At 38.0% G+C, this 13,600-nt stretch overlaps 1 protein-coding gene across 1 annotated transcript in view; it reads left to right on the top strand.

Moving 5' to 3' along the window:
* Positions 1–712: 712 nt before the first annotated feature.
* The window catches only part of NR3C1 (nuclear receptor subfamily 3 group C member 1), a 143,366-nt gene continuing 130,478 nt past the window's right edge, over positions 713–13,600 (top strand). Inside the window, 2 exon segments of the mRNA XM_043981535.1 lie at positions 713–1,154; positions 3,709–4,893. Coding sequence (XP_043837470.1) covers positions 3,722–4,893 — 1,172 coding nt within the window. The 5' untranslated portion in view covers positions 713–1,154; positions 3,709–3,721.

Here is a 13,600-nt window from a genome sequence, read left to right as displayed (position 1 = left end):
ACAGCGGGCCTCGCCGGTCCAATGTCACATGCATCACCCACCGGGTATTCTTCGTCATCCCCGTCATCAGAATTGATCTTCTAAGTCAGCTCAGCCTGGAGAAATGGAGTGGGGTGGGGGCGGGAAGGAAGGAAGAAAAAGAAACTACACAAACTAAGCTTCTCTGCTTCCTCTCCCTCCCCAGAAAGACCAGGTCTGTCGCCGCCGCGTTTATTTTTATTTTTTATTTTCCTTTGGGGATGAAGGGCAGAGGGGTGAGGGGGTGGGGAGGGCACAATGTGCGCGCAGGGACTGGGATTGAAATGCAGTAATCATTGCTTAGCTGCTGCGGTCGGTGCTGCAGGGAGGTAAGCCTGTCTGTGGGGGCCGGAGTAGGAGGGGTGGGGGCGCAGTGTGCCAGGGAGGTGGTGGGAGTAAGTTGCTGCCGGGGCTGGAGGAAAAGGAGGAGGCGGCGGCTGGCGGGCTGGACTGCGTTCGAGGGGCTTGGGGAGCTGAGCGTGCGATTGCAATTGCTCACAATCACCAACAGGTTGCATCGTTCTCCGCCTGCTGCTGCCCCTCAGGCTTCGTACACGCTGGGAGCGGCGAAATATGTGAGTGTGTGTGTGTGCGTGTGTGCATGTGCGTGTGTGGATGTGGATGTGGCGCCGCCTCCTCCTCCTCCCCCCACCCCCCTGCCCCCCGCTCGGTCTAGCTCTCCCTCTCTCTCCACAACCTGGCAGCTCTTTCCCGTGTCCTCCCTCCCCCTTCTCCTCCTCCTCCTCCTCCTCCTCTTAGTCCTCCTCCTCCTCCTCCTCCATTTTGCTAGCTCTGTCTGTGACTAGAGCCCGAGTCACCGCCCGCCTGTCGGGGACGGCTGAAAGTGGGTGTAAGAAGAAGAGGGGTGGAAAGGTTCCGGGGAGAAGAAACGTACCAATAAACAACAGTCCAGAAGACCCGAAGAGGGGCCGAGGACTGTTCTTGGCGGTACGGGAAAGAGGCAAGACTTTTAAAATAGGGGTTCTCCCCCTTTTCCCCCCATGGAAAAGGGGGCGGCTGTTTACTTCCTTTTTTTAGAAAAACATTTTTTCCTCCTCCTTTCACACGCTAAGTTGTTTATTTCGACCGTGGTGAGAGCTGTGGAAGGTGGCGGGAGAACTGGACCCCTAGATGAGGTAAGAGGCAGATGGAGGAAAGGGGAGGGGGATTACGGGTGCTTGCTACCTCTGCCCCCCTCCCCCCCCCAAACCCTGAGAGTCTTTCTTGGCAAGGCACGGAGTCCTAGGGGGCGGCTTTGAATCTTGCAAACTTTTATTAACGGGGTGGGGGGGGGGAGGGAGCGGGGAGGGGTTGAGTAGGGAGATTTGACAGTGACGAAAGGACAGAAAAAGGGTGACAGTGCTTCCTCCCTCCCCCTCGCCACCCCCCTGCTATGCCCGGGTGCGTAGGGTGGACGGGGAGGAAGCTGAGCTTGTACTTTCGGACCAGGAGGCTGAAATAATGCCCCTCTGCGTGGGCTCCAAGCTCCCTGGCGGGGAAGTCGGGGGCCCCAAGCCTCCAGGTTGAGTTAATACCCTACTAGGAAAGCCGCAATACTTTTTTCCCCCCTCTCTCTGCCACCCCTTATTTTTCTTCCTTGAGGGTGGATATCTATTTTTATTCTAAACGCGGAAAAAACGAAATAGTGCCTTAACTCTTCTCTCTCCCGAAAATGTTCGCTGTTGCCTAGGATTGATTAGAATTTCCGTCGAGGCTACGACGTGTCTCCCTTCAGAGCTCTCTGCATGGGTGGATTTTTTTTTTTCCCGGGGACGAAAGGGGCTGACAGCCTGGAAGTTGTAGACTTCTCTAAGGGGCTGGTGTTATCTTGCAGAAGTGGGCGTGTCGGAGAAAGAGCTCAACAGGTCTCGACACATTTCTAGACACTTCGTGCTTTTGTGGGGGTTTCTTCCTTCCAATTAAGTAATGAATGCTTCCCCCTTCCCTTTTTTTTCATTTTTCTTTCCGTGGTTAACATCGATGGGATGGTCTTGAAAACCGACCCTTCCTTATTCTTGTGTAGCCGGAGGTTTTTGACGGACTGTGGTTTTGATGTTTGTATTTTGGTTGTAAACGTGCTAATTGTAGGATTGTTGTGCCACTTTAGACATTTGGGCATTGTTCGTAACGGCCGGTTTATTTGCAACTTTAATTTAGGAAGAATGTTGCTCGAGGGGCCGTTTTGTCGTCCCCCCCCCCCCTCTTGCGACGCACTGGGTATTGTTTTGGTTTCGGGTTTGAAGGCAGCTGTCAGGAAAGCCCGTGGAAATTCATTAGACTTCATTTGATACCTTGTATGTGTTTAGAGATCATTATCAAGTAAACGTAGCAGAGGGACTAGGAGGGTAAACCATATGCACTAAAGATTTGTCATTGCAGCACCCTACTCCACCCACCTTCAGCCCCTCTCCTATCCCTACAAGGCAGCGGCCCTACTGTGTAGCCAGCAACCAAGTTTATGATTTTTTAACTCCTTCCTACAGAAAAGTTTTCTCCTTTTGGAGTGGATTTTACTAGATCGTCCTAAATATTAATGTCAACCTTTTCAGGCCTTACAGATCGTTTTGATTATTAAGTGTATTTTCAGTTTTGTCCTCTACTGAAGGGATGGTTTTCTAATAAGATCTTAGACAATCAAATGAGATTTTTTTTTAATGAGATGGGTGAAGGTTTAGAATCCAGTGAGAATTTATTGTATTTTTTTTCATGACTCTTCAGATCCAATCCGATTGTCTGGATGTTATGTTTTTCTTTCATGACTTTCTTTTTTCAGTAATCTAAATTTTGTTTCAATGGGGAAAAAATGCAGTGAGCTAAGAATAGGATATACAGATGGTTACATACAACTGTATATATAGGTACATATTGTGGCATACATCCACTTTATCCTATACTATCAATATGAATCAATGATAAGTTATATTTACATTTCAAATAAATCCACATTTTTGTTAGAAACAGTAGCATTTTCTAGTCTGTCCCCTTGAAATTTAAACTTTCGTTAGTTTATGTTAAGCCAGGCTTGTTTTTCATTGTGAATATCCAAGACTGAGTCCTGAAGTAGTTTAGTTTACCAGCCAGCCAGAATTGAGGGAGTTTAAGATGGGAACATTTTCCCTTGTCTAGGAGATTAGCAGACTGACAGTGTTGGTTTATTCAAATGGAGTAGAGGGTCCGTCCACTTGTAAGTGGTATGATAGGTAATAGGCGTAGATGAATGGCTAAGTAGAGTGGGGAAATTTAGGAAGAACTAGCAGAATTCTTGTATAGTATTTGCTGTTGCATTCTTGAATAAAAACTGGTAGGTTTTAGTTATTTCCCCACCTTTCATAACACATTGACTTATACTCTAATAAACTTCTAAAATAATCATTTTTAACTTTATTAATCACAGGCATCACTATTCATTATATTTTTACATGAATGGCAAAACATCCTATCGTTATTTTGCTGTTAGCTTTGCAGGTGATCTGCATTGTATAGAATGCTACGTTTGATGACGAAGAGGTAGGACTATTATAACTCTTGAAAGAGAGAAACTACCCTTCTGGTGATGGGAAGTAAGATTAGTAGAACCCATACATGTTGAGCTTCTGTCATATTATGGACCTAATCCTATCACTGAAATGCTGATGTGAATGTATTTGTGGCTTATTTAGTTATGGTGTATATGGTGTTTTTTTTTTCTAGCTGGTATTAATCGATGGACACAAAAGAACCATTAAGTCCCTCCCTTGGAGAAGAAAACACCAAAAGTATACATGGTCGCAGCAGAGGAAATGTAATGGACTTTTATAAAACGATAAGGGGTGGAGCTCCTGTGAAGATTCCTGCATCTTCACCCTCACTGGCTACTGCTTCTCATTCAGACTCTAAGCAGCAACCTCTTTTGGGTGACTATTCTAAAGGATCAGCAAGCAGTGCGCAGCAGCCAGATCTGTCCAAGGCAGTCTCACTATCAATGGGACTTTATATGGGTGATACAGATTCAAAAGTGATGGGAAATGATCTGGTATTTCCTCAGCAGGGCCAAATCGGTGTTTCTTCTGGTGAAACAGATTTTAGGCTTCTTGAAGAGAGCATCGCAAGCCTCAGTAAGTCATCCAGGGTGTCCAAAAGCCCCAAGACTTCAGCATCTTCTGCTCCAGACAATGAATTTCCAACAACATCTAATTTCGATAAAGCTTTAGAAAAGCCAGCTTTTAAAAAGGGCCCCACTGGCACTAATGATGGCAATTCGAAATTGTATACTGAAGACCAAAGTACCTTTGATATTTTACAGGATTTGGAACTGTCCTCTGGGTCCCCAAGTAAAGAGGCAAATGAGAGCCCTTGGAGACTAGACCCCTTGTTAGATGAAAACTGTTTGCTTTCTCCTTTAGCAACAGATGAGCCATTTCTCTTAGAAGGAAATGCAGATGAAGACTGCAAGCCTCTTATTTTGCCGGACACTAAGCCTAAAATTACTGAGCAGGGGGGTCTGATTTTACCCAGTTCTAATATGCCATTGCCTCAAGTGAAAACCGAAAAAGAAGATTTTATTGAACTTTGTACTCCTGGAGTAATTAAACAGGAGAAACTGGGCCCAGTTTACTGTCAAGGAAGTTTTCCTGGGGGAAATATAATTGGTAACAAGATGTCTGCCATTTCTGTTCATGGTGTGAGTACCTCTGGGGGACAGATGTACCACTACGACTTGAATACTTCATCCCTTTCTCAGCAGCAGGATCACAAGCCTGTCTTTAATGTCATTCCACCCATTCCTGTTGGTTCAGAAAATTGGAATAGGTGCCAGGGATCTGGAGATGACAACTTGGCTTCCTTGGGAACTCTCAATTTCACTAATCGATCTGTTTTTTCTAATGGATATTCAAGGTAAGAATCATACAAATATTTTCTTTAAAAGGGTAGTTCTAAGACCATTGGCTGTATTTTTTTTATCACATGTTCATTGTCCTCCAACAACTTGCATGTTCCCTTAGGTGTGACATAAGGGCAGAGTATCATCACTTTTGCCAAAGTCAGTGTCTTATAGTGCATGCTGACCATTGCAGGATATGTAATTCCATAACAATGTTTACATACTTTTATATAACATGCTTATGAAACTATCAAGCTTCTCTACTTATATATTGATAAATAACATGTTGTTTTATGCTAACATCGTGAAAGGACTGGAGATTTAAAAATTAGAATGATCAACAGTGAGTCCTGTTGGGCATCCAGAGTGCTTGTTGTAGAACTTGTTTTTGTTTTTGGCATTTGTTGCATTTCAGTAGTATGGTAGGCACTGTACAGAAGAGTGAATAAGACATGGTTCCTGCCCACAGGATTCAGAATGTAAATTAAATATGAAACCTCTGCTTATCGGGCCCTTTGGGGACTTTTCAGTGTTGCTGAAAATTCTCAAATGCACACTTGAACACAGATTTTGTGGAGCTAATGTCAGGATGGCACTTGGTTGGTTTACTCTCTCTGTTGTCAGGTCATTAAAAGCTTTCTTGATCTTGGGATTTAATATTCAACCCTGTTTTCCAGGTGCATATTTTGATAGGAAATGTTCCTGAAAGTAGTCAGGTCTTTCACCTAAAACAAAGAAACAAAAGACTGGTTTCTAACATATTTAGGTTTGGTGGAGAAAGATTGTGTGTCTTTTGATAGTTAGGAGAAGATGTTAAGAATAATGTTGATTCAGTTTTCTTTGTATATGATACTGTATCATATTTCCCCTTAAATATTAATGTTGTTTAGTTTTCTTGTTTACTTCTTGTTATTTTACATCTGGCCCACTTTTTTTGTTTGTTTCAACCACATTTTGCACTGGGTAGATGTTTTCACATTTATATGGTTTGAACATTTTTGTTAGTTAAGAAAGCTAGATAAAGGATTTTGTAGACTTCTAAAAGATTTGGTCATTGTTTAGTTAAGTAAAGAAAACCAGACATTTTTGCGTGTTAGTTAAAAATTTCCAATTATGTTTTGTAATATTTATTTCTTATTTGGAAGGAAAAAATTTGTAATCATTATCTTTGTGAATTGAGGCTCATAAAATGTGTTTGATAATGGACATTGTGAGTTTGTATTAGGGAGTAAACATTTGTGTTTTGAATTTAGAGACTTTATCATACTAGAACTTACATATAGAACTTTGGGGCAGTAAAATCTGTGATTGTATATGTTTGACTCTTTGAATAGCTCCTCCATTAATTAGCAGGTTGAGCAGCTGTAACATTCTATTAGATTGCTTTATAAAATGTGTAACCATGCCATGGAAAATGCTGGTTTATGAAACACTTAAGGATTATCAGAGCATTTTGTGCTCATAATGATAAGTCCTATCATTTTGCATTCATTTTCTTTGCCCAAATATTAAATACATTAAACAAGATACATCCTTTTGCATTCAATGTGAACACAGCAAATGAATACAAAAAAAGTTTTAAGTGAACATACCCTTAAATGACTGAGAGTAATAACTCGTCCCAAATTCATAACACTTTGTAACTCTCTAACAATATACATTTTTATTAGATTGTCATCACAACCCTGAAAGCTGAGAAAAGGGAATATTACTGTCTTGTTCCTTCTCTGACCTGGGCCATTCCTTCGGTCAGTTTCCTACTATGTAAAAGCAGGGAGTTGGACTAGATACCCCCTCTCTAAGGACGGTGTTAGCTCTCAACTTTCTACGAATCTTCTTGATGGCATTGTTTTTGTTTAGTGCTCTTCAATGTTTCAAATTGAACTGATGATGGGTTGGGCAACTTTCTTTGGTAACTTTCCTATGGAAATTTTATACATTATGGCATTAACTTAGTTGGAATTAGGGAACTAAAATTACCCAGAAGAGAAATTCACTCAAATAAATTGAAACAATGTTTCTTTTCACTTTCAATGTTTCTTTGATTCAGATTGAATCAATCTATTGTTTTCAAATGAGCAACATTGACATGACTCAAAATGGTTGCTTTTCTACTGTGTCTTTATGTTATTGGGTTCTAGCTAAACATTAGTCTTCACCATGGACCCTTAGAGAGCAATTTAGTTTTAAGTTAATTTTGAGATGACAGCTAAATGTTGTGAATATTAATTATCTCTCTTTACATCTGATAATATTTATCCCTGATATTTTTATTGCAAATGTGAAGACTTAAAGAAAAAAAAGCCCACTTATTCAATTTAAGTGCCTTTTAACATTGCTTTTTGTGAGTAATAAAAATTTTAGCTACATACTACACGTCTAGAAATTACTTAAATTTGTGTCTAAAGCATCGAGTAATCAAAAGTCAATACTTTGCATTCCTGCTGTAACCTAAAAGTGTGAAACATCTTACTTTATTAAGCCTTAGAGTTAGACTTATTGATAGGCAAACAATAAAAGTCCTTGGATTCATTCTGCCTAGGTCAACCTAAGAAAAATGAGTCAGAAGGTTCCAAATTAATCTATTTTAAAATTTGGAAAGTCCACATATATAATAATCATTCCTTTGATAAAAAGACATTGCTTATGACTAGCTTTTCAGAATGTTTTTGCCTTTGATGTTGAAATTATGTTGTAAAGGGGTGAAAGAGAACTAGATTGTTTCAGATTGACTTTTTTCATTTGTTTTTGTTTTGCAGTATTCTTAAGAATCTAACTGTAAAAGATTACTTTTAAAAGGACTGGATTAATAGAAGGAAACATGTAAAGGAAAGCTCAACTTTGAAATCCAGTTCAATGTGCACTTTAGGATTCTCATGACAGTGAAGAAGTCAAGTCTGTTGGCTTGGTAGGGCTTCTGTTGACTGTACTGGATTCTTACCATTATGAGAGGAAAGACAGAGAATATTGATGAACTTGAGGTGTCATACGAATAAAAAGCTTAAGGGATGAAAATCTATCTCTATCTTGCCTATTAACATAGTGCTGCATCGATGTCAGAAAATTCAATTTGAGTTTTTATAAGGGAAAATTTGTTACTGAAAATAGGAAGGATTCTTTTTAAAATCACTATTTAATGTCATTCTTAAGGGAAACTTTACTAGTGGATAATGAGTAAAATTAAAATTTATTTTTATTCTTTCCTTCCTTCCTTCCTTCCTTCCTTCCTTCCTTCCTTCCTTCCTTCCTTCCTTCCTTCCTTCCTTCCTTCCTTCCCCACCTTTACAATCTCTTCTCTTGGTATTGGTTGCTTCTGTGCCTTTTGGGATTAATTTATTCTGTGGAATTCAGTCATGTAGTAAGATTGTATGTGTCAAAAGGTTGCTTTGTTTGGTTTTGGTTCTTTTTATGTTATAGTTACTAAGAAGATATTGAGAGAATTACAGTGTATGTACATAGTTTAATAGATAAGTATATTTTCATGGTTCCTTTGTAGTCTACTATTCCTTCATTTGAAAATAACAAGGATCCATATATTTTATAGGAGTTGGGGAAAATATTTTTTTCATAGCAAAACTTCCCTGACAAAGCCTCATTACTGAGATAAGCTAAATACATTAGGGTTGGGTACCTTTAGGATGGCAATGTTAAGATTTGCTTATAGTAATTAATAGATTTCATTGAGATAATATTTTTGGATTATTCAGTTACATATTTGTAATTGATAACATAATTCAAATTTATTGTTGTTATTGTGCTGTCACACAACTAGTGTCCGAGGCCAGATTTGAAGTCAAGAAGAGTTTTTCTTCCTGACTCTGAGCCTTGCACTCTATCCATTGTGCCACCTAGCTGGCACAATTTAGGTTTTGTGTATTTATTTTGTTTATTTGTGTTAAATTTAGGGTTTGTTTATATTATAGCTTTGAGACCCTGGGCAAATCACTTAACCTGGTCTGGTCTTCATTTTCCTCATCTGTAAAATGAGGAGGCTGGGCTTGACCTCTAAGGCTCTTTTCCAACTCTAAATCAGTGACTGAACCTATGATCCTATAACCAAACTATATAGTTCAGTTATTTTGTGGTTTATCTGCCTCAGAAAGGTGAGACATGCCAATAGAAATTTTATGAGTGATTTATACTGAAGTTTATTTTATATACTAATATGTTGGTTAAAATGACAACAAGGGTCTTTGGGATTTTGGTCAAAGAGAGTCTCGAATTTGGATATTTCACTTTAGTGTGAAAAGCTTAAACATCAATACATGAGCATTGACATTAATTGATTCGTTATATAAGCCTGGATCTACCCCCCACCCCTAGCCTCTAGGTGACAGAAATAGCCCAGTTATAACAGTAAATACAACATCTACATGAGATTTGAAATAAACCCAAGGAGCAGTTTTGAAAAGTATATGGATAATTTTCTTCTTTTTAATAATTAGGTGATAATGACTAGTATTAATAGGAGATAACTTTGACATGCATGTATATGTATATTTATAAAACTTAGATATGTGACATGTTTACATATAACTCTTCAAATTTGGTCTCTTCATTTTGGTGCTGAAGTAATTTGGCATGTCATCTCTTAGAATACACTTTTTTCAATACAAATTAAAATATTTTGAGGGGAAGGAAAGCAAATTTTATTCCATGTTATCTTCTTAAAGAGTAAACAAGCAAAACATACTTTTCTTAAGCAAAGTCTAATATACTGCCATGGTATAGATATATATATACACATACATAAACACATATATAACTTTGAGATACACATTATTGGTATGTGTTAAGTAGGTAAGTGTATTTATTATAGTGCTGAATATCACTTGCTCCTCTTCAGATAACCTTAAAACTGATTGAATAAATGAATCCTGATAGTATGTTTATGTGAGGTGAGAATTAATAATAATAATAATAAACCAAATTAATGGGTATAGGTGTATGGGTTCTAGTTGAAAAACACCACAAAGATTTTCAAGAAATATTTTCTTTCAGTTCATATATGAAAATAGCAATTCTAATATTTCCTTTTATAAGGAGTTTTAGGAAACCATGCATAATAATATCAACTTATTTAAGTACTGACAGGTCCAACTTCTCTTATTCTTTTCTACCTTGGTTTCTATTTCTGCATTACATGTTTTATAGATAATTAAAATACTCCTGTGCTAAAATGCCACTTAAAAAGAGAAATATTTAACATTCATTATGCTTTTTCTTTGAATTTGGTTTCTGTTCATTTCAGGGCTAAGGTAATTTGGTGGGCCTTAGAATATATTTTTTCCTAATATATATTAAAATATTTTGTGGGGAAGGGGAGCAGTTTTTTTCCATTTTAGTCTTAGAGTAGTAAAGGTAAGAAATCCCAGTCCCAAATACTTTTTGTCTATTTAAAGAGCAAACAAGCAACATACGCTTTTCTTAAGCAAAATTTAATATACTGCTACTGTAATTTTGGGGATGTTTTATTAATAGGATTTCCCTGAAGATTTTCAGGTTAACATGGGGGAGGGCAGAAGGGACAGTGTAGAATGGTGGCAGATTGCCAAAATTAAGATAAATTTAGCAAAGTAAAAACAGTTCCTGAATCAGCAGTATCTGTAACCAATGAAGAGAAACTTGAAACAGGAAGAGACTTTTTACATGTGGGAATTGATGTACAGTAGGTGGAAGGGGAGTGGGAAAAGAGGTGGATGAGAGGATTTTGGTTTGACCATGCTAAGTAGAGATCAAAACTAATACTGGTTCTGAAATCTGTAATTGGATGTTTTCTTAAAGTATGGGATTGCTATATTTAAATTCTTTTAGAATGTTTCTGCTAAGATTGTTTTTATTCCATAATTATTGAAGCATTGTTTAAAAAAAATACAATGGGATTTTTAAAAAAAACATAATTAAAATGAGATATGTTCAACTCCTTAAACTTGTTTCTTTGTGTAACTGTTTTATTGTTTTCTAGTTAGTAAGGAAAGTAAAATCTAATGTAATGGTATCTATGTAGGACAAGTTATGGTTTCTAAAAGAACCAGACACTAATTTAACTAACCTATTTATATGGCTGTAGGTCCTTACATTCAATTATTTTGTATGAAAGTGTGTCATCCTTTAATTTTTACCATTGTGTCAGTTTGAATATTAATGACTTAATGTGGATTGTTGAGTGTACTACTTTTGAAAAATAGGGCCAATTTTCACCTTTTCAGTGCTTTTAAATAGCCTTAATTCTGTTTTTAAAAAAAATTTAGTGTGTAAGAGATTAGTGGTATCTACATTACAGCTTGTGGTTGCTTAATAGTGAAAGCAGATCTTATTTTATACTTGTTCCATGTGCACTCCAGTGGTCTAAAATTTTACATAGAGGCAAATGGAAAATCTAATCATCTGATTAGTTTTATGTGCTTAATATATTTTCTCACCTTGAATTTTCATTTTCACAAGTGTAGCAGCTCCTTTTATTAAAAAGCTAGCCTTTATTCCAGTTGATTTCATAATACTCAACAGTAATATTTGACAATGGCTATTATGAAAGTTTTATTTGGTGGACAGGTTTTGAAAGTTATTGTGAAATGGCATTCAATTTAGCAAGTAATTTATTTCATGTCGGAGTAGTGACTTATGACCTTATGGTTATCACATGATGATCATTACAGCTGTGTCATTTGAACAAATTTCAGTTTTTGTTTTGATTTTTAATTAGGAGAGGGGAAAGGATTCTGAAATTTTAGTTCTTTCAAATTATCGACTTAGATCTTTGTTTTGCTTCCTCCTTTCCCCCTCCTTACCCAGAAATACCTTTTCAAACAACATATTTTCTGCCTCCCATTTCCCCCCCGCCAACTTTTTGAAAATCTTTCTATCTCAGGAATATCACGACTTAATATCAAGAATAATTTAATGATATTCATTATTCCTGAGAATGGAAATTTTGTGATTGAGAAAAAGAGGAAGTAAAGCAGTATTTGTAGAATCTAACAAAAAGAAAAGGAGGAGATTAAATACTTCCAGGGACCTATGGTTTTACCAGTGTTCATGCTTGTCTCCACTGATGATGATGCCTCTGTGGTAGTACCTGGCACCTGGCAGGTGTTTACTAAATGCTTGATAGCTTGGTGGATGGTTTTCAACATAGAATGTCACCATGGCTGAACATGTTCATGACCACGTGGCCAACATGGTCGTGAGTGTCTACAAACTTAACTAGGCCGCTAATAAGATGATAAGACATAGAGTCCACTGCAGGACCATACTTGAAGTCTTTTTTTTTACTTGTTAAGACCTGTAGGAGCTTGTACTCTGCTGGCATATTCCTTTGAGAAGCCAGGGTCACCTCCACACCCCCAGTGAAGCCTTGTAGTAGAACTTGGCTGGAGGTGACCCTTGGTTCTTAAAAAGTATGCTAGTTGGAAAGCAAGAGACTGTAATGCACTTTTTTTTTTTTTTTTGTAATGCACTTTTAAATTTAGCATTACAGAGGGACGGCTAGCTACCTCCTCAGCTAGAAATGCCTCATAAGAGGCTTCCTAAGTGCTTTGTGAACTGCTGGCAAATGAAGACTAGGGAAGAGGTGAAGAAACAATAGGGGGAAAAGCAAAGGGAAGAGTGTAGAATTTGTCCGAGAGAGTTTGGATCTTGTATAGCTACTTACTGTGTAATTATGGTCAAATCTTTTAATTCTTAATGCTTAAGAGCCTACATTTCAAAAATGTGAATAGTAGTAATAATGTACTCTCTCTTGTGGGACTAGAAAACACATGTACAACAGGGCTGTTGCTAAGAATCCTTTTTCACAGAAGGGATTCTTTCACTGGGTCAGGGATTAGACTAAATGATCCCTAAGGACCCTTCCACCTCTCAGTCAATGAGTCTACAGAACCTTAAATTTTATAGTAAAACACAAAACATTTCAAGGTCTTTTGTAGGAAGAAGTTTTGTAAAGTCTTCCGTAGAAAATGGATTGATGAGTAGGAGGCAGGACTATTTCAAAAACAGAAAACAAGAAGCAGATCCCTTAATCGACAGTCTGTTGTTGTTCAGGCATGCCCTACTCTTCTTGATCCATTTTGGGGTTTTCTTAACAAAAATATTGAACTGTTTTGGCATTTCCTTCTCTAGCTCGTTTTACAAATGAGGAACTGAGACAAACAAGGTTAAGTGACTTGCCTAGGGTCACACAGCTAAGAAGTGTCTGAGGCCAGACTTGAACTCAGGAAGATGAGTCTTCCTGATTCCAGGCCCAGTACTCTATCCATTACACTACTTAGCTGCCCCTTGAACAAGAAAGTCTTTTAAAAATACCTACCATAGTCAGGCACTGTGCTGGGCCCTCAAAATAGAAAGACAAAAATTCCTTAAAAGAGCTTATATGTTTAAGGGTGAGACAACATATACACATATAAATATGTACAAAATATATACAAAATAACTGCAAGGCAAATTGAAGGAGAAAGCACTGGAGGCTGGGGGAATTCAGGAAAAAACCTTGTGTAGGGTAGGGCAAGCTGCTTGAATTAAACTTTGAAGGAAAGACACTAAGAGTGGGAGTGAGGAGGGTGTGCATTCCAGGCATAGGGGACAGACTGTGCAAAGGTTCATGAAGACAGGCAGTGGAATGTCATGTATAAGCTACAGGAAGAAAGGCCAGTTTGACTGAAATGAAGAGTTCATGAAAGGGAATAACATATATGGCTGGAAAAGTAGGCTGGAACTATATCATAA

Source organism: Dromiciops gliroides, chromosome 2 (genome assembly GCF_019393635.1).
Source record: "Dromiciops gliroides isolate mDroGli1 chromosome 2, mDroGli1.pri, whole genome shotgun sequence".
Lineage (NCBI taxonomy): Eukaryota > Metazoa > Chordata > Mammalia > Microbiotheria > Microbiotheriidae > Dromiciops > Dromiciops gliroides.
This window is presented reverse-complemented; position numbering and strand designations above follow the sequence as displayed.